General features: G+C 43.6%; 1 protein-coding gene across 4 annotated transcripts in view; it reads right to left on the reverse strand.

The window, feature by feature from the left end:
* Positions 1 to 15557: 15557 nt before the first annotated feature.
* Positions 15558 to 24356, reverse strand: part of THOC5 (THO complex 5) — a 36229-nt gene continuing 27430 nt past the window's right edge. For all 4 annotated transcript variants that reach the window (XM_046024513.1, XM_046024510.1, XM_046024511.1 and 1 more), the window contains 5 exons: positions 24047 to 24150; positions 23833 to 23920; positions 19663 to 19778; positions 18804 to 18994; positions 15558 to 15765 (listed from right to left, as the gene is read on the reverse strand). In XM_046024513.1, the coding sequence (XP_045880469.1) occupies positions 15702 to 15765; positions 18804 to 18994; positions 19663 to 19778; positions 23833 to 23920; positions 24047 to 24150 (563 nt within the window). In that variant the 3' untranslated portion in view covers positions 15558 to 15701. The remainder of the gene's footprint in view (positions 15766 to 18803; positions 18995 to 19662; positions 19779 to 23832; positions 23921 to 24046; positions 24151 to 24356) is intronic.

The following is a 24356-nucleotide window of genomic DNA, read 5'->3' on the forward strand; positions in this document are numbered from 1 at the left end:
ACTGTCCATTTCCTCCTTGTCGGGGGTAGGTGAATAAGGGAATCAGTAGCTATAGGCCACCATTTTTCCATCCTTGTGGAAAAGTTAGTCTGTGAGAAAGAGAGATGGACCGAGAAACGATACCTAGAGAATTATTGTAGATTTCAGGTCCTTGATCATGATGTTCCTCTTCATGGCTTATTGGCCATTCTTTGAGCTGATAAAGTTTTGCCAAAGCTCATTTAGGATATGGCTCTGTCATATGCAACTGGAAGGGTTCTGAATAATGTAGTGACTGGGGGCACCTGGGTGGCCAAGTCGTTAAGCGTCTGCCTTTGGCTCAGGTCATGATCCCGGGCTCCTGGGATCGAACCCCCCCATCGGGCTCCCTGCTGGGAGCCTCTCCCACTCTCCTTGCTTGTGTTCCCTCTTTCACTGTGTTTCTCTCTGCCAAATAAATAAAATCTTTAAAAAAGTAATGAAGTGACTGAGGGGGGCTCGTAACTATGCTGGAAACCAAATGGTCTACTTGGGACACTCTCTGGCCCTCTCCTTCCCTCCCCCATTCTTTCTCCGTCTCAAATAAATAAATAAATCTAAAAAATAACAAAAGCATGGATTATATGGATTATACCAAAAAGTAAGACAAACATAAGGGGAAGATGGGAAAAGGAAAAATTGAGTGTGTAATTGATCAAAACCACTCATCTCTCATACCAGTCTGGAGAAAATGCTTAAAATCGATGAAAGGACTGAGAAACTACCAGACTAGAGGAGACTAAGGAGACATGATGACTCAGTGCAATGTGGTGCCCTGCATTGACTTCTAGAACGTCAGTGGAAAAAGCAGTGAACTACAAATGCAATCTGTCATTCAATTAAGAGCAATGTACCAGTATTAATCTCTTGGTTCTGACAAATATACCATGATCACACAGGTGTGAATATTATAAGGAATTGGGAAAGGGTATTCAGGAACTTACTATGCTGTCTTTGCAACTTTTCAGTAAATTTAAAATTACTTCAAAATATAAAATCTTAAAAAAAAAAAAATAAGGGGGGGCGCCTGAGTGGCTCAGTGGGTTAAGCCGCTGCCTTCGGCTCGGGTCATGATCTCGGAGTCCTGGGATCGAGTCCCGCATGGGGCTCTCTGCTCAGCAGGGAGCCTGCTTCCCTCTCTCTCTCTCTGCCTGCCTCTCTATCTACTTGTGATCTCTCTCTGTCAAATAAATAAATAAAAATCTTTAAAAAAAAAAATAAGGGAATGGGGGCACCTGGCTGGCTCAGTCAGTGGAGCATGTGACTCTTGATCTCGAGGTTGTGAGTTCAAGGCTAATGTTGGGTATAGAGATTACTTACAAATAAAATCCTAAGAAAATATAAATAAAATTACTTCAAAATAAAGTATTTTAAAAAATGATGTATCAATCAATGGATGCCTAGGTGGCTCAGCTTTCTGTGTCTGACTCTTGGTTTTGGCTTAGGTCAGACATAATCTCTGGGTCTGGGATGGAGTGGGCATTGGGCTCTGTGCTCAGCATGGAGTCTGCTAGAGATTATCTCCTTCTCCCTCACCCTCTGCTCACACTCTCTCAAATAAATAAAATCTTTTTTAAAAATTGATATGTCAAGAAATTGCACAGGAATAAAAACAAAGTAAGTACCAGATATCAGAACCTAAGACCTGGAGTTGAAGATAAAGTAGACGAAGGTCAGGGAAAGGCAGAGGCCCCTATGTGTCATTATAAGCAGATCCTTACCAGTCAAAGCCAACAGGCCCCAAACAGCTTCCAGCCCAATCTCCTTATACAGATGAGGAAACTGAGGCCAGAGGGGCAGGAGCCTGCCTAAAGCCAACTTGGTTGCAGAGTTTACTTTCCTATTTGTTCTATACAGAAAATATGAATAACCTGGATATTAATTTTTTAGAGTCTGATTTTTAAAAAATTGCTCTCAGTGACCCTTATTTAGAAAATTTATACTTTCTCAGTTTTGAAATCACAGGGAAGACATGATAAGCAGTAGAAATACAAGGGCTCTTAAATATCTCTGATTCAGCCAATGTCCACAGGAGAAAAGGAGGGGCTTGTCTAGATTAGAATCCAAGCCATCAGCTTTGGTACCATCATATCAGCACTTTCCAAGGACTAGATGCTAGGCTGCATATTTTATATCCATAGTCTAACAACAGCCTGATGAAATGAACACTATTGAACCTGCATTTCTCCATCGAGAAAACTGAGGTTTGGAGAGTGACTTTGCCTGAAGTCCCAGAGCCAGGAAGATGTGGAGGCTGGATTTAAATTTGAATCTGTCTGAGCACGGAGCCCGGGCTCCCTTTCTTTGGCATTCTGCCTCCTGACATATTCCATGGCCACCCCAGACCAGATGTTGTAGGTATTAGGAATGCGAAAAACCCCAGCCTTCCACAGTGATATCCTTCTCATGGTGACCCCACGTGGCACAGGGAGGGTAGGAGGATCTGACCCAGACATTTCTCCTCTATGCCCTAAGTGGGCATGCTCCTAGGGCTGTAGGCAGGATTAACCGGCCAGATACCAACTAGGACTAACTTTAACTATCTGCCAAACAAAATAATTCTCCCTCTGGGAGGATAACAAACCTTAGGAAAAACGAATAGAGACAATTTGCTAAGAAATTGCTTGTCAGATGTCAAGGGCCTGGGGGATACAGACAGTACATGGAAAGGAGCTGACTGCTTTGGGATGTGCCCTTCCTGTGAACTAGTTTTTGGCTCAGCAAACTTAGTTGGGTTGATGAAAAACATCCTTCATTTTTTTCCCCAGGGGAACTGTTTCAGAAAGGCTAGGTTAGGCTCTTTCTATGATAATAAACAACCATATCTCAGCGGTTTAATCCAAAGAAAGCATCTTTCTCATGCACGCTACATACCCAGTCTGGGTTGGCATGGGTCTCTGTTCATAGTGGTCACTCAAGAACCAAGTAAATAGGTGATCCATCTGGATCCATGTTTCCAGGCTCATGGAGGCAGGGGAGAGAGAACTCGACAAACCGTGCCCAGGCTCTTAAAAGTCCTACCTGGAAGTGAGGCAGGTCTCTTCTGGCAACATGGCACCAGCTAAAGCAATTTACACAGTTAGATATCTAACGTCAGAGGAGACAGGCAGAGCAGTCTTATTGAAGTGCTAGAGGGAGAAGAGGGGGGACCTTTTTTAGGGGGAGCACTGATAACTCTACAGCAATGTTCCAGAGAATTCTGACCAGCAGCTCCTGAGGCAAGGCCTTGGAGGTTCCCATACTCATCAGCATTACTTCTGCTGCAAGTAGTCAAAACAGAATCAAATGAGTTTAAGCAAAATACTATTGCTACCGATAATTAATAATGATAAATATATCAGCTTATACAAGCAAGGAGTTCAAGAATGTTGACTGGCTTCAGATAAAGCTAGACCCAGGGGAATTCTCAAATGATGTTCCTCAAGATGCTGCCAGTCCTTTCTCCCCTCCTGGCTGTTTTCTTTTGTGTAGGCTTCATTCTCAGGCAGGACCTCTCCCTGTGGTTTATGTGCCAACAGTTGAGTCAACTCAGGGTGGGAGGAGTGGGAAGAGAATCCTTGTTCAATATTTCAGGAAAAGTCCAGGGGTTGGTTCTCATTGGGCTGGCAAGGTCATGTGCATGCCCTCTCTGGGCATGCACAGGACATTGATGAGCTAAGCTGTGGTCACTTGCCCGTGCCGAGCTGGGGAAATACATCAGGCTCCTCAAACTGAAACAGAGAGTTTGGGAGGTGTGGTTCCCAAAGGCAATTAGAGGTACTGTTATCAGAAGAAAAAGGAATCGATGCTGGGCAGTAAGAATGATAAATGTCCACAATACCTGTAGCAGAAGATCCAAACGAGCAGTAATACCCAGTGTTAGAGGGTATGCAGAGAAACCTGAATTTTCTGGAAATAATGGTTGGAATGAAAATGGACAAAACCTTCCTGAAAGGCAATCTAATGAGATGCATCAGAAGCTTAAAAAGCTCAGATACTCTAACCAAAGTTTGCCACTTTGGGGAATGTATCCGAAATTAATAACCAGATCTATTATAGAAATATTTAAATACAAAATATATTCACTTCAGCTTTCTTTATATTTTGGAAAAATGGAAAGTACCCTGAATATACAATAATAGGAAAATGGCTAAATAAAATTACATTTATATTAGTAAACATTCTGCAGCAAAAAAGAAAACTAGTTTTTTTTTCACACTTGATCTTAGCCAAAAGGCCAAGAAGCGACTAGTTGTTTTTTTTGTTTTTTTTTTTCAATTAAAAAATTTTTTTGGGTGGCTCAGTGGTTTAAAGCCTTTGCCTTTGGCTCAGGTCATGGTCTTAGGGTCCTGGGATCGAGTCCCGCATCCGGCTCTCTGCGCAGCGGGGAGCCTGCTTCCTTCTCTCTCTCTGCCTGACTCTGCCTACTTGTGATCTCTGTCTGTCAAATAAATAAATAAAAATCTTTAAAATTAAAAAAAATTTTTTTTAAATTTATTTGAGAAAGAGTGAGAACGAGAGAGATCACAGTGGGAGAGGGAGAAGCAGACCCACTGCTGAGCAGGGAACCCGAAGCATGGCTCAGTCCCAGGACCCCAAGACCATGGCATAAGCCGAAAGCAGATGCTCAACTGACTGAGCCACACAAGTACCCCGAAAACTAGTTTTTAATGTTAAAAATAATTTATATCAATGGGACCTGGTAGACATCTATAGAACATTCCATGCAAATGCACATGAACTGTTCTCCAGGACAGACCATATATTAGGCCAAAAACAAGCCTCAGAAAATTTGAAAAGATTGAAATAGGACAAAGTCTATTCTTGACCACAATGGAATAAAATTAGAAATAACAAAAATTTATTGAAAGAAATTTAAATAAAGAAATTTAGAGGGTGCCTGGGTGGCTCAGTAGGTTAAACCGCTGCCTTCAGCTCGGATCATGATCTCAGGGTCCTGGGATCGAGTCCCGCGTCGGGCTCTCTGCTCGGCAGCGAGCCTGCTTCTCTCTCTCTCTCTCTCTCTGCCTGCCTCTCTGTCTACTTGTGATCTCTCTCTGTCAAATAAAAAAAAAAAAATCTTTAAGAAATTTTAAAAATTCACAAATATGTGGAAATTAAACAACATACTTTTTTTTTTTAAGATTTTATTTATTTATTTGACAGAGAGAGATCACAGGTAGGTAGAGAGGCAGGCAGAGAGAGGGAAGCAGACTCCCCGCTGAGCAGAGAGCCAGATGCGGGGCATGATCCCAGGACCTTGAGATCATGACCTGAGCCAAAGGCAGAGGCTTTAACCCACTGAGCCACCCAGGCACCCAAACAACATACTTCTTAATTAACCAAAAGATCAAAGAAGAAACCATGGGGGAAATTGGAAAAAAAACTTTGAGATGAATGCATATAAAGACACAACATATGGAAACTTATGGGATGCAGCTAATTACTTAGAGGCAAATTTATAGTTGCAAATGCCTACATTTAAAAGGAAGAAAGTTTTCAAAATGATAACCTAATTTTCCACTTGAAGGATAGAAATAGAAAACTAAACTCAAAGCAGGATTAGAGTGGAACTTAATAATGTAAAAATAAAAAAATAAGAGAAAAATCAGTGAAACTAAAAGTTGGTTCTTTGAAAGATCAACCAAACTGACAAAACTTTAGTTAGACTGATGAAGGAAAAAAGAGAGCATTCAAATTGCTAAAATCAGGAATGAAAGAGAGGACATTAATATCAAACTTAGAGAAATAAGGATTATAAGGAAATACTGTGAACAACTGCATGCCTAATAATTAGATAATTTGGATTAAATGGACAAATTCCCCAAAAGACACAAACTACTGAAATTGATTCAAGAAAAGAATAGCACATCTGAATAGATCTACCACTAATAGAGATTAAAATAGTAATTTCAAAACTACTCACAAAGAAAAGTTCAGGCCTAGATGGCTTCCAAAGTGACTTCTACCAAACATTTTTGTTTGCTTATTTTTGTTGTTATCATTTTTAAAAAATTGTTTTAAATTTAAAAAAATTTATGTATTATTAGCCCCGGGGGTACAGGCCTGTGAATCACCAGGTTTACACGTCACAGCACTCATCATAGCACATACCTTCCCCAATGTCTATAACCCTACCACCCTCTTCCACCCCACCCCACAACCCTCAGTTTGTTTTGTGAGATTAAGAGTCTCTTATGGTTTGTCTCCCTCTTGATCCCATCTCGTTTCATTTATTCTCTAACGAACTTTTATTTATTTTTTAAAAGATTTTATGTATTTATTTTACAGACAGAGATCACAAGTAGGCAGAGAAGCAGGCAGAGAGAGCCCGATGCGGGCTTGATCCCAGGACCCTGAGATCATGACCTGAGCCAAAGGCAGAGGCTTTAACCCACTGAGCCACCCAGGTGCCCCTCTAACGAACTTTTAAAGAATTAATGCCAATCCTTCTCAAATTAAAAAAAAAAAATAGAAGAGAGAATAATCCATAATTAATTCTCAGAGGTCTCTATTACCTTAATACCAAAACCAGACAAAGAACAACAAAACCACAGAATAATATCCCTTACGAATGCAGATGCAAAAATCCTCAACAAAATACTATGCAAATTCGATTGAGCAATATATTAACAAGATTATACACCATCATCAAGTAGGATTTATCCCGGAAATGATGGTAATATAAGGAAAGCAATAAATCACTGAATGATTCACTTTAAAATGGTTAATTTTATACCATGTGAATTACAACTCAATAGATTTAAAAAACTGTGGCAAAATACACAGAAAATTCACCACTAGTGATATTTAGTATATTCATAATGTTGTGCAACCAATTACCACTATCTAGTTCCAGAAGGATACCCCTTACCCATTAAGCAGTCTTTCCTATTTCTCCCACCCCTGCTTCCTGGTAACCACTACTCTGCTTTCTGTCTCTATGGATTTATGTATTCCGGACGTTTATATAAATGGAATCATACAATACATGACCTTTTGTGCCTGGCTTCTTTCTGGGAATAGTCTATCCTGAAGGTTGTAATACCAACCACAAGGAAGATAGGGGGAAGGAGGTGTTTTTGCTCCTTGGTTTTCACTAAAGCCTGAATATTCTTTAACAATCATATATGTCAGCCTTATAAAATGCATTAATAATGATTATAAAAATAGCTTTCTGCTTTTCTTGCTGTCCCAAACAGCAAGTTTACTTACTAAATTTAACATTTAACTGTAAATTTAACATTAACGTTTCACTTTAATCTTCTCTTAACAGACTTTATGTATTGAGCACCTGGGTGGCTCATTGGGTTAGGCCTCTGCCTTTGGCTCAGGTCATGATCTCAGGGTCCTGGGATCAGGCCCCACATGGGGCTCTCTGCTCAGCAGGGAGCCTGCTTTCCCACCACACTGCCACACCCCGCCTGCCTCTCTGCCTACTTGTGATCTCTCTCTGTCAAATAAATAAATAAAATCTTAAAAAAATAAACTTCATGTATTAATTCATTCAAGAAATGTTTATTGATCTCCTGTTGTGTATCAACCTTGTGCAAGGCCCTAGAGATGTAGAGGCGAGCAAAATAGAAGTGTGTTTCTGCCTTTTCTGGAGCATGCAGTCTAGTGAGAAAACAAGCACTGAAGAGTAAAACACAAATGGTTGCATAATGAAATATGTTACATGTTCCATCTTAGTGGGTCTCCATTAGCTTTTACTTCTCTAGCCTCCATTCTTTTTCTGATGAAAAGAGAAACCACATCTTCCCCACGGAGGCCATGCAACAGGGTGAATAATGGACCTCCAAAGATATCTATGTCCTAATCCCTGGAACCTGTGAATGTTACCATGTATGGCATAGAAGACTTTGTAGATGTGATTAAATCAAGGATTTTGAGATGGGAGATTATCCTGGATTATCCAGATGGACCCACTGTCATCACAAGTCTCCTTACAGAAGGGAGCAGGTGTCAGAGTTGGAGGGGGAAGTGATGTGATGACAGAAGCAGAGACTGGAGTGATGCACTTTCAAGATAGAGGAATGAACCACAAGTCAACTCTGGAAGCTGGAAAAAGCAAGGAAATATTCTGTCCTTGAGACTGCAGAAGGAACCAGCCCTATCTGTACCCAAATCTTGACTTTAGCCCAGTGAAATTGATTTTAGACTTCTAGCTTCCAGAATAGTTAAGGGAATCAAATTGTGTTGTGTTAAGCCACCAAATTTGTAGTAAATTGTTACAACACCCACAGAAACCTAAGATAGGCCATGTGGTTTGGGTGTCCATGGTCCCAGGACCCAGAGATATACATGTGTCAGACATGGCCCCTCATATACTGTCCCCTGGCCTCTGTGACTAGTTCAGAGATTTATAAGTGATGCAAGTCTATCCAGTGAAATTCCAATACTGTTGTAGAAGCTACTGGTAGAGAGAAGTTCTGCCAAAGGCCACCCTGAGAATAAACAATAGTGAAGAAAGCACCTTGGAATTACTGCTAGTGTTTAAGTCCTGATGACACCATTTAAATAGCCACATTAGGAGCACCTGGGTGGCCCAGTTGGTTAAACGACTGCCTTCGGCTCCAGTTGTGATCCCAGTGTCCTGGGATGGAGCCCTGTGTCAGGTTCCCTGCTCGGTGGGGAGTCTGTTTTTCCCTCTCCCTCTGCTGCTCTGCCTGCTTGTGCTCTCTCACTGTCAAATAAGTAAATGAAATCTTTAAAAAAAATAAAAAATAAACAGCTGAATTCAGTTGTGCCTGAAGTCATCCAGTGAAATTCTTAGTCACTTGAGTCAATAAATTCTTTTTGTTTAAAAAATATGTATCAAGGAGAGCATGGGTGGCTCAGTCTGTTAAGCATCTGCCTTCAGGTCAGGTCACGATTCCAGGGTCCTTGGATCGAGCCCTGTGCCAGGCTCCCTGCTTAGCAGAGAGTCTGTTTCTCCCTCTCCCTCTGCCCCTTCCCCTGCTTGTGCTCTCTGTCAAATAAACAAACAAATACATAAAATCTTTTAAAATAAACCTCATAAGTTATGGTACATCCATTGAACGGAATAGTATGCAGCCGTAAAGGATGAGGAATCTCTTTATATCTGTACTGATACAGAAGAATGTCTAAGATATGAAAAAATTAAGGTGCAGAACAATGTATGTAGTATATTTTGCAAAAAAATGGAAAAACCATTTGTGTTTGCTTACAGAATTTGAAAGGATACAAAAGAAAGTAAGCAAGTTGGTTGCTTATTGAGGGAGATAGGAACTAGGCAGGTCGGGATAAGATTGACAGTAAAACCTTTCACTGTACTTTCACTTTTCATGCTTTCTGGTTTTATGAATCTTTTGAATGAGTTATTATTCTAAAAATCAAATTAAGAATTTTGTGCACTATGGTCTAATTTTTGTGAGACAACAAATAAATACATATGAGATTGGAAAATACAAAACACCCAGCCCAGGAGTGTTTATTCTGTATACAGTAGGAAATAAACACTGTACTGGTCCTGTGATTGGTTTTGGGTCCTTCGTGTAGGACTTTATATCTCAACTTGTTAGATTGGGTCTATCCTTTTTTTTTTTTTTTTAAGATTTTATTTATTTATTTGAGAGAAAGCAGGAGGGGGTAGGGTCAGAGGGAGAACCAGACTCCTTGCTGAGCAGGGAGCAGGATGTAGGACTCGATCCTGGGACTCCAGGATCATGACCTGAGCCAATGGCAGTCACTTAACCAGTTGAGCCACCCAGTCACCCTAGATTGGGTCCATCTTTAAAATGTTTTGGGATACTCCCATCCATTCACTCATTGCACAATTATACTCTGTGGGTCTTCCACCAGCCTCCAAGGTAGGTGGAACACTACCACCAGGTAGTGTTGCTGTTTCCTTTCATTTAGGTCATCCACGAAGGTACTGAGAAAGCCAAGTTAGAAGAGGGTGTGGCAAGAGCCCAGGAAGTTGAGGTGACTCTCTGGTGGGAACCAGGACATAGGCCCATAGACAGCAAGGAACAGATGTGTGGTTAATGGACTGTGGTTAGCCCAATAACAGGTAATGAGAACACGGCTCCAGTTGAGGAAGAGGTCTCCATTGGCTTCTACTTCTCTAACCTCCATTCTTAGCCACAACTGATAAAAGTGCTGCTGGCAAGGAGGGACTGGACCAGAGAGAGTGGATTCCACAGTCTGGGAACCCTCTGGCCAGGGAATGGCACACCAGGCAGCAAAAGTCTTCCTCATTTAAGAGGCCTTTTCTCCAGGCTGAAACTGGGAGGGCAAGGGTAAGAATCCCTCTCCTTGGGGCGCCTGGGTGGCTCAGTGGATTAAAGCCTCTGCCTTCGCCCCAGGTCAGAGTCCTGGGATCGTGCCCCGCATCGAGCTCTCTGCTCAGCAGGGAGCCTGCTTCCCCCTTTCTCTCTCTGCCTGCCTCTCTGCTGACTTGTGATCTCTGTCAAATAAATAAATAATCTTAAAAAAAAAAAAAAGAACCCCTCCCCTTTGGTGAGCAATGCTAGGTGCTGGGCATGGTGCTAAATTGATGCTTAATCCCTACAACCACTCCCAGCTGCACGCAGGGACCCCCAAAGCTTAGAGTCAAGCAACCTGCCCAAGTTGCTCAAGTGTGGAACAAGGACCTGATAGGTTAGCCTGACACTAAGTTGTACCTTTTTTTTTTGTTTTAAGATTTTATTTATTTACTTGAGAGAGAGCACAAGCAGGGTGAATAGCAGAGGGAGAGCAAGAAGCAGGCTCAACCCCAGGACCCTGAGGTCATAACCTAAGTCCAAGGCAGATGCCTACATGACTGAGCCACCCAAGTGCCCCTAAGCTGTAACTCCTGACCACCACAGTGCTCTTGGTGTACTTGTGTTGCTGAAATGGACAAATGGCCCAGCAAGAGTGCCAGTCTGAAACTGTGCTGGGCCTAGAGCTGTTCTTAGAAAAAGGAAAGTCTTGGAGGCAGATAGACCTGTTGAGAGCTCATCTTGGGTGTGTAGCTCAAGAAAGCCGGTGGGCATGGACACGTCATTTAACCCTCTGAGCCTGTTTTTTCTTCTGTAAAAACGAAGGGACTGTGTATTCTTGGTAGTCTGTTGTAATTAAATAGGACAGTGAATGGAAAATTGCGACTAGCACCAGGTTTGACCCAAAATAGATGCTTAACACCTGGTCTCAACAGAGTCTGCTGAACACCATGGAAAGGACAGAGGTGGGGCTACAGACCTGGAGAAAGTTCCTTTGGCAGTCTGGCAGCTCTGCTCCTTCCCATGGATAGGACTTTTAGCCATTTTCCCCACATTGATCAGCAGGAACACCCTTAAAATAAAAAGAGGCTTTTAGGGTGCCTGGGTGGCCAGAGGGTTAGGCCTCTGCCTTCGGCTCGGGTCATGGTCTCAGGGTCCTGGGATCGAGGCCCAAATAGGACTCTCTGCTCGGTAGGGAGCCTGCTTCCCCCTCTCTCTCTGCCTGCCTCTCTGCCTACTTGTGATCTTTCTCTCTGTGTCAAATAAATAAAATCTTAAAAAAAAAAAGAGGCTTTTAGATTTATTTGTAGAGAAAAGAGGAGAGAGCAAGTTGGGAAGAAAATAAAGGAGAGACTAGCATATACTAAGAAACCAAGAACATGAATAGTAGCTTTAAAAAGGCGAGGAGAGGGCGCCTGGGTGGCTCAGTGGATTAAGCCACTGCCTTCGGCTCAGGTCATGATCTCAGGGTCCTGGGATCGAGCCCCACATCGGGCTCTCTGCTCCACGGGGAGCCTGCTTCCTCCTCTCTCTCTGCCTGCCTCTCTGCCTACTTGTGATCTCTCTCTCTGTCAAATAAATAAATAAAATCTTTAAAAAAAAAAGGCGAGGAGAGGGACACCTGGGTGGCTCAGTTGGTTAAGCAGCTGCCTTCGGCTCAGGTCATGATCCTAGCATCCTGGGATCGAGTCCCATATCGGGCTCCTTGCTCGACAGGGAGCCTGCTTCTCCCTCTGCCTCGGCCTGCCTCTCTGCCTATTTGTGATCTTTCTCTGTCTGTCTCTCTCTCTCTGACAAATAAATAAATAAAATCTTAAAAAAAAAAAAAAAAAAAGGCGAGGAGAGGGGCACCTGGGTGGCTCAGTGGGTTAAAGCCTCTGCCTTCGGCTCAGGTCACGATCCCCCGGCCCTGGGATCGAGCCCTGCATTCGGGCTCTTTGCTCAGGGGGGAGCCTGCTTCCCTATCTCTCTCTGCCTACTTGTGATCTCTGTCAAATAAATAAAAAATATTTTTAAAAAAAGGCTAGGGGAAGCACCTGGTTGATTTAGTCGGTAGAGCCTGTGACTCAAACTTGGGGTGGTGAGTTCAAGCCTCATGGTTGGGCATAAAAATTACTTTAAAAAATTTCAATTCAATTAAAAAATAATAAAAAGATAAGATAGATATGAAACATAGGCTGGGTCCTAGGTGTGGAAGGATGACAGAACAGGACTGCTCTCTGGGGTGTGCCCCAGGGAAGGCCAAGGCCAATTCTGGTTGAGGAGGAAGCTTCAAGGTCTTCCCAAGCCAGAATCTTCTAATCTGCTGACTGGAAGCACAAGTGCCTTTTAAGTAGCTCAAATGGGCTGGACTGTCCTGGGCTTCTCACTAGTTTGAAAACCCTTCTCCTTACAGCCAAAGGATTCCTTTGTTCAGCCAGCTCCTTTGAAGAAGGAAAATTTCTTCTGGAGGGTGACAGACTCTGACATCCCCAGCCCAGAAAGCAGAGCCTTTCCCCACTGCTCACAAGCCATCTCTGCAACCTTGTCCCAGCTGTCGGAGACAAGCTTTTGTGCTGAGTCAGTTTGGCTGTCTTCCAGCCAAGAACAGTGGAGGCTGCAATGCAGGGCCATTAAAGGAACTATTTTTAGACCCTATTTCAATCTTATTCAGCACAGGCGGTGAGACACAGGGCCTGAAGGTGGCCAGACCAAGGGGATGCTGGCAGGGACAGAGTCCAGGCAAGTAGGTCAGGAAAAAGACAAAGAAATCACACCATGTGGAAAGAAAGAAGCACACAGAGGGAGGTTCACACTGCTCCCCAAGGTAGGGAAGACAGAAGATGGGGAGCTGCTTGCAAAGAATTGGGCCCTCTGCGTTCTATGAGGAGTCACCAAGAAAAATGAGAGAAGGGAAGAAAGTACAACCACTTCCAAAAAGAGACTAGGGCAACGTGCACCTGGGGAGCTCGTTAAAAATATACTTCCCTTCCTGTGCCCATCTTAGTTCAACGGAGACCGAATATTATAGTGAGGCATGAGAATCTGTAAATTTCTTCCTGGGATTGGGGATTCACATACTGAAATTCAAGGATCACTGGGCAGAAGAGTCTCCACCTCTCTGAATTCAAAAGAATGACGTAGGCTGAGAACAGGGAGAGGTAGTGGCAGTCATTAAAACAGCCACCAGAGGTGACATTTTCCTTTTTTCAAGGGCTCAGGCTTCCATCTATAAAATGGAGGGCCTGGCAGTCCCAGGAGTCTCCTAGTTCTTTCTCGGGAAATCCTTATCACTCGGATGCTCAGTGATCAGCCACAAGAACAGGAGGAAACAACTCTTATACCAGATGCCCATATTATCCAAGGAAAATCAGCAGAAGTCCAATAACGGGGAACAAAGTTCAAAGTATACTGTGGGAGAAAAAAGCCACTTGATCAAAACTATCACAAAAACTGGGACGTCTGGGTGGTTCAGTTGGTTAAGCATCTGCCTTCGGCTCGGGTTATGATAACAGGGTCCTGGGATTGAGTCCCCCATCAGGCTCCCTGCTCGGCGGGAAGCCTGCTTCTCCCTCTGTCTGCTGTTCCCCCTGCTTGTGCTCACTGGCTCTTTCTCTTTGACAAATAAATAAGTAAAATCTTAAAAAAAAAAAAAAAGACTATCACAAAAAATAAATTTATATACATTAAAAATGGCTGCAAGAGTAGATTTTGTAGATTTTCATCTTGTAGTTGAAAAACTTTATAGGTTATTCTTAGAAGTATGTAATAATTTCTTTTTAAGATTTTATTTATCTATTTGACAGAAAGAGACATCACAAGTAGGCAGAGGGGCAGGCAGAGGGTTCGGAAGGGGAAGCAGGCTCCCTGCTGAGCAGAGAGCCCATTGCAGGACTCTATCCCAGGACCCTGAGACCATGACCTGAGCCGAAGGTGGAGGCTTAACCCACTGAGCCACCCACATGCCCCTATAATAATTCTTTTTTAGGTTTATTATTTTTATTATTATTATTTTGGTAATCTCTACACCCAACTTGGGGCTCTAATTCATGACCCTGAGATCAGGAGTTGCATGCTGTTCTGACTGAGCCAGCCAGGTGCCCCAAGTATATGGTAATTCTTTTTTATTTTTACTTTTATTTTTTTTTTTAATTTTTTTAAAAAGGTTTTATTTATTTATTTGACAGAGGGGGAGAGAGATCACAAGTAGGCAGAGAGGCAGGCAGAGAGAGAGAGGGGGAAGCAGAGTCCCTGCTGAGCAGAGAGCCCGATGCGGGGATCGATCCCAGGACCCTGAGATCATGACCCAAACGCAGAGGCTTAACCCACTGAGCCACCACGCGCCCCATCTTTTAAAAATATTTTAATTGAGAGAGAAAGGGAGAGAGAGGGAAAGAGATAGTGGGGGGGGGGGGGCAGCAAGGGAAGGGAGAAGCAGGCTCCCTGCTGAACAGGAAACTGGACATTGGGCTCAATCTCAATAACAACCCAAGCCGAAGACAGACGCCCAACCGACTGAGCCACCCAGGTATGCCTGTAATAATTCTTGAATATTTTCCAGCTTTGTGTCTTATTTCTTAAACAAATAATGAATTGAAAACTGACTTTTTTTTTGAAGAGACAGGGAATAATTTTTCTGACAAAACTGTCCAAGAACACTTTATGCCTTCCTTCACTTTGACTTTTGCAGAATTATAAAGGAGGTTATTTTGAAAATATTTTAGAGGGTTTTATTGATTTTCCTAGGACCTCTCTTAATTCCCTGAAAACGAACCATTATTTTTGAGGCACTTATCATATCCTCACCATGAAGATTCTCCTCAAATGGCTCCTGGTCTCACTCTGCCAGAGCCTCATTAGATGGTGGCTCTACGTGTGATTTTCCAACACCATTCTCACTGACTTCACACAACGGTGCAATATTTACAGTTACTCCTTGTACCTGTCTTCTCTTTGTGCTGCACAGTCAGATGTTTATAAAATCCAACAATCAGAGAGAATCTGGCCAATGAAGGTACTGAAGTTAGTGGAGGGAAAGAGGAGAAGGGAAAGAACTTTTGTTTTTTGGGCTATGCTCACTTGGGCTTTCCCTGCCACCTCCTAACGGCATGGACTTAGGGTAATAAACACCAAAATAATGAGGCCCTCCCAAGGCAAGAACAAGAAAGATGAATGGGGATAAGAGGGCAGCATCTTTCTACAGACTCAGAATCTTCTGCACTCTGCTTTTCTTGGCCACCTAGAGAAAGCCTGTCCACAAAAACTCTTTCACACTCTGCTGTGGCCCCCAACTGCCCTTCCAGACTGCAAATCCACCCCCGTCGTCTACAGGAAGCCACAAGACAAAGGCCACTTGGTCAAGTGATACTTTAATAAGCTAGAAATAAAAAAAAAAAACCTGTCTTTGGAGACTATCAAGAGCCACATGTGGGCCAAAGCAGAAGGTAGAGGCATAGCACTTTGGTCATGGGTGGGAACAACAGGCTGAGTGGAAGGTCAGCGATGGCTGAAGAATCCTTGAGGATGGTTATATTTAAACGGCTTCATCCTGCTGGGGCCCCTAAAGAAACAGGAGAAGGGAGATCAGTTAATACCATGTCCTTTGGGCTGACAAAATAAATTACAATTCATCCACACAAGGGAAAACTATGCAGCTGTTGGGAGGTGAAAAACGAACGAAAAGCAGACTGTAAAACAATATGTGTCATACTGTTTTGGCGAAAATGTATGCTTGCAAATGCATGAACACAAACCTGGAAAGGCCCTCACCAACAACAGCCACTTCGGAGACCCTCACTTTTTAGTGTTTTTACAAAACTGCTCACTGATGTTTTTATGTTTAACAACAAACATATTTCTTTCTCTCGCTCTCTTTTTTTAAAGATTTTGTTTATTTGAGAAAGAGAGGAGAAAGAGAGTGAGTGAGCGCACAGGAGCAGGGGGTGAAGCAGAGGGAGTAGCAGGCTCCCTGCTGAGCAAGAAGCCCGATGCGGGGCTCAAACCCAGGAGCCCAGGATCATGACCTGAGCAAAAGACAGATGCTTAACCAACTGAGCCACTCAGGTGCCCCTATTTTATTTTTATAATAAGAAAAATAAAGAAAAAAACTTAAAATCCTCCTTTGCAGGGAGATTCCCATGTAAACAGGAGTGAAAAGAATCAGCACTAAGTGTCTGCCAAGAGCCACGTGCTTTATACTTACTACCTCTGAGATACTATTTCTCCCATTTTATAGATTTTACTGATGAATAAACAGTCTCGGGGAGGTAAATTGTCTGCCCGAATGTTATCGTCAGAAAGCACCAGGCTCAACTTCAAAACCGGGACTGACACTAAAGCCTATTGGCCACAGGCAGGCTGACAATCATGGCCAAAACCTCAACGCTCTGAAGCTAAGGTGCTTCAGCTATAATGCTAGGGATTCTGGGATCCCAGGCAAAACTTCACAAAGGGGCCTCTTCTACCCAACTCCACAGTGAACGATTATCTGTCTAAAGGGCCACTTTTGTCTGCTATGGTTGATATTCAGTGGTAACTTGAAAGGTGACACCCTGGATATCAGTCTGAAGGGTGTGTGTGTGTGTGTGTGTGTGTGTGTGTACAGAGATGAGAGATGAGAGAAAGAAGGTTTTTATTTCAACACCGATGCAACCACTTACTTAATGCGTGCCATTGTATTTGGCATTTCACACACTACATCTCGTTTAATTTCATCTTCCCTATAGTACCTGAGGGGGATGCTGTTTTGCTTTGTTTTTAACCAATGAGGAATCTGAAGCTCAGGCAGTTAAGTGTAGACCCTCATCACACAGGCTGGAACTGCAATGTGAACCACATCTTTTTGGGCCCAAAGTCCTTGCGCATAACCACAATGACATATACCTCCCAACATCACAAGGGCACAGAATCACCTGGGCAAGTCTAGGCATATGGCTAATGGAGAACCCACAGTCTGAAGGTAGCCAGCTTCAGGCAGAACTAGACCTCCTGTCTCCTGCTGCCAGGCCAGCACTTTACAGCCCAGCCCCTTGGCCTGATACCAGTGGTCAGCTGGACTCTAGGCTGAGAAACTTGCATCTCCCCAGTCATGGGGTTAACTGGATCTAAGTAGCCAAAGGAGCACCAACCCAGAATGCCCTGATGGAGGACCTCTGCCTGGGTGACACAAAGCACTACAGGAAACGGATCCTTCGGGAACCATTAGATAACAGAAAATAAACACTGGCCGTGTGAGAGCTCCCACCCTGGAAATGTGTTACAGCAGGTAGGGAGGGTGGGAAGAACGGAGTTCTCACACAGACCCACTAGGGAAAGCAAGTCCTAGAAGCTACCAACATCTAGCCACCAGCTCCGCCTCCAAGCAGCCACTTGGGGACTGTAACTGGTTATTATCAGATAACAGGAAGAACCAGGCCAGGTGGAGGTGCCAGATGGAGGCGGGAGGATGCTGGCACAGCTTCCAGGTGCTGGGACTGGCTATCTAAGGTGAGGGGCAGGTAAGGGACCTTTAGACTGATAGGGAATACAGGGATGCCCCAATTAGAAACAGATTATAGCCCTTCCTCTCTCCGGGCCACCATTCCTCCCTAGCTGCTTACTCAAAAGGGAAGGGATGCCTAACAGCACGGACTCTGGAATTTAAAACTGATTCTTTAAGAACAAGAACATGTGGGGTGCCTGGGTGGCTCAGTCAATTAAGGATCTGCCTTTGGCTCTGGTGTAATCCCAGATCGAGCCCCATATCGGGCTCCCTGCTCAGTGGGGAGCCTGTTTCTCCCTCTCCTTCTGCTTGTGCTGTCAAACAAACAAACACAAAAGAACATGTGTTAGGGGATAAAAGGGAAAGAAAGAACCTCACCAAAGTGAAAGGAAAAGTAGCTAAAAATGCCATGAGCACAGACATACTGAACACCAAGTCATCAGGACCTAATGGCATTTTGTGAGCCCTGTCTGTGCCAGGAACCATTCTCATAGTTTATATGAACTATGTCTAATTCACCATGAGCCAGACAATATACTTCCATGTCAGCCTTTAGGAAATAGGTCCAGAACTAAAGTGATTCTGACAAGATCACACAGCTGGTGAACAGCAAAGCAATGATCTGTACTTGTTATTTGTCTTACTTCAGAACTGGTTCCTTCCATGATGCCCAACTGCCTAGAGCTGCCATTCTCATAGACTTGGGAGCATCCCAGGAAGAATATGGCAGACTCTGGGACTGGTGCGGCTTTATGTAGTTTTAAAAGCTTATTTGGACGATAAAAAGCAAACCCTGTTGTTTTCCAAAAGCAGCACAGGAAGTTCTTCACAGGAATCCTTTTGGTTCTGGTGGGGCTCACTCAGTGGGTAGCCCACCTTCAGGGGTGCTCGAGAAGAACAGCTGGACCGAGATGGTAGGAAGTGGGTTTCAGGAAAGAGGGAGCAAGCCCTCCTCAGAAAATCTGGCTACAGAATTTTTATTTCCACTGTGAACAGAGACAAGCACAAGTTGAGTACGAGCACGCCCTCTATGCCAGGTTCTGATCTCTGCCCTGAGTCCCTGAGAGAGGCAGGGCTGGACACCTCCAGAGCCCCAGTGTTCCCACCTGTCGCCTCACCTGAAAAGCCGCAGACACATCTTCTCCTGGGGAAACTCCTTGGGCCCCTCCACACTGTCGTCATGGCTGTCAGTCTCCAGGTAGACATCCAGCAGCACACACAGGCGCTGCAGCTGGTTGGTCAGGAGCTGATGGCTGGGCCGGGGACCACATAGCTCCTTGTAACAAACGTTGACCTCGCTCTCCATGGCCTAAGGAGTGGGAAAGCCAGAAACTCAGCACTACCTTCAGACTGCCTGGATCTGACAGCTCCACAGGAACAGTAGCCAGACCTCTACAGGAGCTAGGTCACACCAGATCAAACCAGATGGGTTTATCCTGAGGCTCAGGACAACAGCGTCTTCCTGATTCTGACCTGTAACTTTCCCTAGCCAACATTATCACGGCCAAGAAGATGGAGGTGTGTGGAGAAGAAATCTCAAGATCTAAGTCAGAAGGTATTTGCATTAAAAACATGATCCATGGCCAGAAGGCCACTACAGAATCAAATCAGCAAGTATAATGATATGTACTAGCTATAATAATCTCACACACCACGTCATTCCAATACTTCCATGCTTCCCAGTTTATTCACATTTCCACCGAAGCCACAAGACAGCAACCTTTCAAGGCAAGGATTTATAGTATCCCCATTTTAAAATGGGGTGACCCCAAGCTAGGTAACTGGTTAATATGGGGCTAGGCTTTTTCTTCTACTATACCAAAAAGCCTCCGGCAAATTCTACAAATCCTGGCAGGCCCCTCTGTCCCTGGAATTAGACCAGTGGCTAAGCTCTCAGTTGCAGCAGGTCCTGCCACCGCCCTCCCTCCCTCAAAGAGGCTCTCCCTGCTCTTTCCATCACCTCCAGCAGGGTCTTACCCGAATGTTGTCATCATTGCTATTGGTTTTCTCCCCTTTCCAGTTCAGACAGAGCTGGAAAACAGGTGGGATGGAGGAGTAGCCAGGGTTTAGCACCACAGCAGCCTGGAGTTTGGCTGGGAAGGGAGTAAGGAGGAAAAATCAGTTCTGAGACTAAGTTTGCCAGTCATGGACCCTCCCCGCTGGGCCCCTGAAAAAAGCTCTGTCTTGTATTAATCCGAGTGTTGCACAGCACATTCTGGTACTTTTATTTTTGTTCTAAAATCTCATAAGTAGAACTATCAGGTTGCAGAATGTGAGGTCCTGTGACTCTGGTCCCTCCAAGGATGCAGAGGTGTGTGGACTCCCCAGAGTCTGGTCCATACCGGGTCTGCCCAAGAGTTTTATTTGCTCCTTTGACAGAAGTTTGTTTTAACTGGCATTTCTTTCTCTGCCAGCAAGTTAAGGATTTTCCCATGTGAAAGCTATCTGTTTTTTCTTTCCAGCAATATTGTGTATTAGCTATTACATCAAATATATTTTCTCTACTCTATTCCTTTTCTTTTTAGGTATTTTGTTATGTGAAACTTTTTAATAGCCAACAGAGAGAGTACTTACTGTATTCCAAGCACTGTGTTAAACTCCTGACACACATTTTATTTCATCCTACCAATGATTCTATGAGATGGGTACCATTATTACATGCCTGTTTTATACATAAAGAAAATGAGGCTCTGACAGAATCTTCCTTAGTATCAAACAGTTGCAAAGCAGCTGTGCTGAGCTTAACTAGAACAGTCTGATATCAAAGCTATGTTTGGACTCCTTATAGGAAATAGTTGTATTTCTTTTTTATAGACTTTAAGAGAGAGGAGGAGAGCAAGCACGAGCAGGGAGGAGGGGTAGAGGGAGAGGGAGAAGCAGACTCCTCGCTGAGCAGGGAGCTTGACACGGGGCTTGATCCCAGGACCCTGACATCATGACTTGACACCTGACTGGGCCACCAGGTGCCCCTAAAAGTTATATTTTTTAATATATTCATTTTCTTCTCTGGTGATAGCCTTTGCATTTCTCCACAGGACATTTACCCTTTCTACCGATGGGTTAAGTATGCCATTCTTTTTTCATTATTTATGGGGGGAAGAAAAAGAACTGTGACACACCAGTAATTCAAACAACAGAGAATAAGAGAACATAGATTAAGACAATTCTTCACGGTGCCTGGGTGGCTCAGTGGGTTAAGCCGCTGCCTTCAGCTCAGGTCATGATCCCAGGGTCCTGGGATTGAGCCCCGCATCGGGCTCTCTACTCAGCAGGGAGCCTGCTTCCTCCTCTCTCTCTGCCTGCCTCTCTGCCTACTTGTGATCTCTCTGTCAAATAAATAAATAAATAAATAAATAATTAAAAAGACAATTCTTCCCTGACAGCTGCAAACACATTTATTAGAAAGTGAGTCTTACCCAAAGGATAAAAACACAGTGATCTGAAGAGGCACCTGCACCCCAATGTTTAGCAGCAATGTCTACAATAGCCAAACTATGGAAAGAGCCCAGATGTCAATCGACAGATGAATGGAAAAAGAAGACGTGGTATATATATATATATATATATACATATATATATATACACACAATGAAATATTACTCATCAGAAAGATGAAATCTTACTATTTGCAATGATGTGAATGGAACTAGAGAGTATTAGGCTAAGTGAAATAACTCAATCAGATAAGGAAAATTGTATGATTTCACTCATATTTGGAATTTAAGAAATAAAACAGGGTCATGGGGAATGGGGGAAAAATAAGATGAAATCAGAGAGGGAGACAAACAGTAAGAGACTCTTAAGTATAGGAAATAAACTGAGGGTTGCTGGAGAGAAGGTGGGTGGGGGGACAGGGTAACTGGGTGATGGACATTAAGGATGGCCTTAATAAGCACTGAGTATTATATGTAAGACTGATGAATCACTGAACTCTACCTCTGAGACTAATAATACACTATAATTAATAGAATTTAAATAAAATAAAATGAAAAAATTAAAAATAAAAAGTTTAAGTCCTTTCTCTGCTGCCATATTGTTTGTGTCCTAACAGCATATATTCCTGGATTTATCTCTATTCAATTTTTTTAATTCATCAGTTTTCAAACTGATCTGTTGTAAAGTGATTTAAATTTTTTGGAACTGCTGTCCACTTACTCATTTAAATTTCACTCTTAAATTTTCAAATTCTTCAATGCATCTTAGGAAAATTTTATTTATCATATTCACTCTGATGAATCTAGGACACTTACTATCTTCCAAGCTTTCATCTTGTTCAAGCAAGAAACAGAGTGATATCTACCAGTGACTTTTCCCACTTGGGGCTTTATAAATTTCTTGGACTCGGGGCACCTCAGTGGGTTAAGCCTCTGCCTTCGGCTCAGGTCATGATCTCAGGGTTTTGGGATCGAGCCCCACATTGGGCTCTCTGCTCAGAGGGGAGCCTGCTTCCCCTCCCAACCCCGCCTGCCTCTCTGCCTACTTGTGATCTCTGTCAAATAAATAAAATCTTTTAAAAAAATTAACGTCTTGGACTACATATTTTGTGTCCTTTTATTTAAAAAAAATTTTTTTTAAAGATTTTATTTATTTGACAGAGAGAGAGATCACAAGTAGACAGAGAGGCAGGCAGAGAGAAAGAGGGGGAAGCAGGCTCCCTGCTGAGCAGAGAGCCCATCCCAGGACCCTGAGATCATGACCTGAGCTAAAGGCAGAGGCTTAACCCACTTAGCCACCCAGGTGCCTTTTTGTACCCTTTTAAAACAGTATTCTATGTTATTTAGGGACAAGGTAAAAGTATTTTCTTAAAGGGAGAAGAATGGGAAGCAAATGTACAAATTCCAAATGTACAAAAAAGTGGTCAAATTCCAAATTCCTATTCCAAATAGCAGTCACCTATCCTGAGGGAGAGAGAGAAGTATAAAGCAAAGGGACCTCAACTATATCTAAAATATTTAATTTCCTCAGAATATTTTAAAACCATACAAAGGAAAAAAGAAGGGAAGAAACCACAGGGTAGAGAAACTCTAACATCAGAGAGTGCAAACTTTCCTTATGTTTCTCCCACTAGCTTATAATCACAGACAATCCCCTAGCTCTGCAGCCACAGAACCGAGCCGCAGGGGTCCGATCCTATGGGCAGCGCCAGGCTCGCCAGGGCAGGAGCCAGAAAACAGCTCCAGAGGCAGCACCTGGTTGGCTCCACGGGAAGCCTTGGCAAATTAGATGCCAGGATAGCTGTGAGAAATCATAGCTTGCGATGCCTCCAAAGTGAGTATAGAAACAGCAGACAGGGAGGAAGGTCCTGCCACCTTGCGCTGCACAACCTGAGAACATGTCAGCCCTTCTGTGAAGAGGAGGAAGAACAGGTATCTGCTTTTAGAGAATGGTAAAGAAAAGAGCCAAGAGCTCAGGCTCAGAGGTCACACTGCACTTGGGACTGAGCCTCAGTGTGCTTTCCTATAAAGTGGGAATACAGGTTTCTCCTATTATCCAAAAGCAAAACGTTCCTATGAACCCTTTCTTAAGCCCAAAGGGCATAAATAAAAGGGCATCCCCCACATCCTGAGCATTAATGCCACTTTACTTTTACAAAAGACCTACATTAGCACAGTAATGACTTTTTTGGTAAAAGTGAAAATCCTCCTTTCTTTCAGTTAATGGAAACAGGTATTCATGTAGGTTTTTTGTAAAAGCAAAGTGGAGGCATGCAAACTTAAGGAAAACGGGGGCTACCTTTATTACCACTCCCAGCACTGTCATGAGGATTAAATGCGATAAAATATGGATGTGGCTGTGTTACATAGCAAGTCCTCACCGAACAGTGGTTCTTCCAATCATTACTTTTGCTAAGTCACCCTGGCAGGATCCTAGGATCTTTTGCTTTTCTTTGGGCAACCCTCAGGAATGTTCTATTCCTTTTTTTTTTTTTTTTTTAACATTTTTGTCAGAGGGACAGAGACTGGCAGAGGGAGAGAAGCAGGCTCCACACTGAGCAAGAAGCCTGATGTGGGACTTGATTCCAGGGCTCTGGGATCAAGACCTGAGCCAAAGGAAGACGGTTAACTGACTGAGCCACCCAGGTGTCCCAGGAATGTTTTATTCTTACTAGCTCCCCTTGTCTACTACCATGATCAGAAAAGAGATTACCTGTGCCCCTTTCCACGAGTGCCATGTAGTAGAGATTTGTGTCCTCGGCCAGTCCTGCCTCCACAATGTCCTTGGTGAAATGCAGCTCCTAGAAGTCACCACAGCGGAGTGAACTCCTAGATCCTCCAGTCAAGTCCCCTGCTGGAAGGGCAGGAGCTGAAAAGTGACAGGAGTCTTTGGGATGGCAAGGGTGATCTGGCCCTCCTCCACTTACCATGTAATCCTCATGGGCAATCGTCACCCACTTCACCAGGCGGGAGACAACCTTTGCAGGGAAGAGGTACTGGCAATCACTAGTAACTGGTACGATGCCATGTTCTAAAAGACAGCAAGATATGTGGTATCGCAGGTAGCAATCAGGCGCCACACCGGGTAACTAGCATCTGGAGGGCTCAGACTGCCCTGCCAGCTGTGCAGGTACAGGAGGCATTTCATAGATACCCTGGTCAACGTGTGCTAGGATTGCAGGTGCACTTCTTGACCTTCCCCTGGTGCTAAGTGCTTGTGGCCAGACCTAGCACCAG

This window comes from Meles meles, chromosome 12, assembly GCF_922984935.1.
Source record: "Meles meles chromosome 12, mMelMel3.1 paternal haplotype, whole genome shotgun sequence".
Lineage (NCBI taxonomy): Eukaryota > Metazoa > Chordata > Mammalia > Carnivora > Mustelidae > Meles > Meles meles.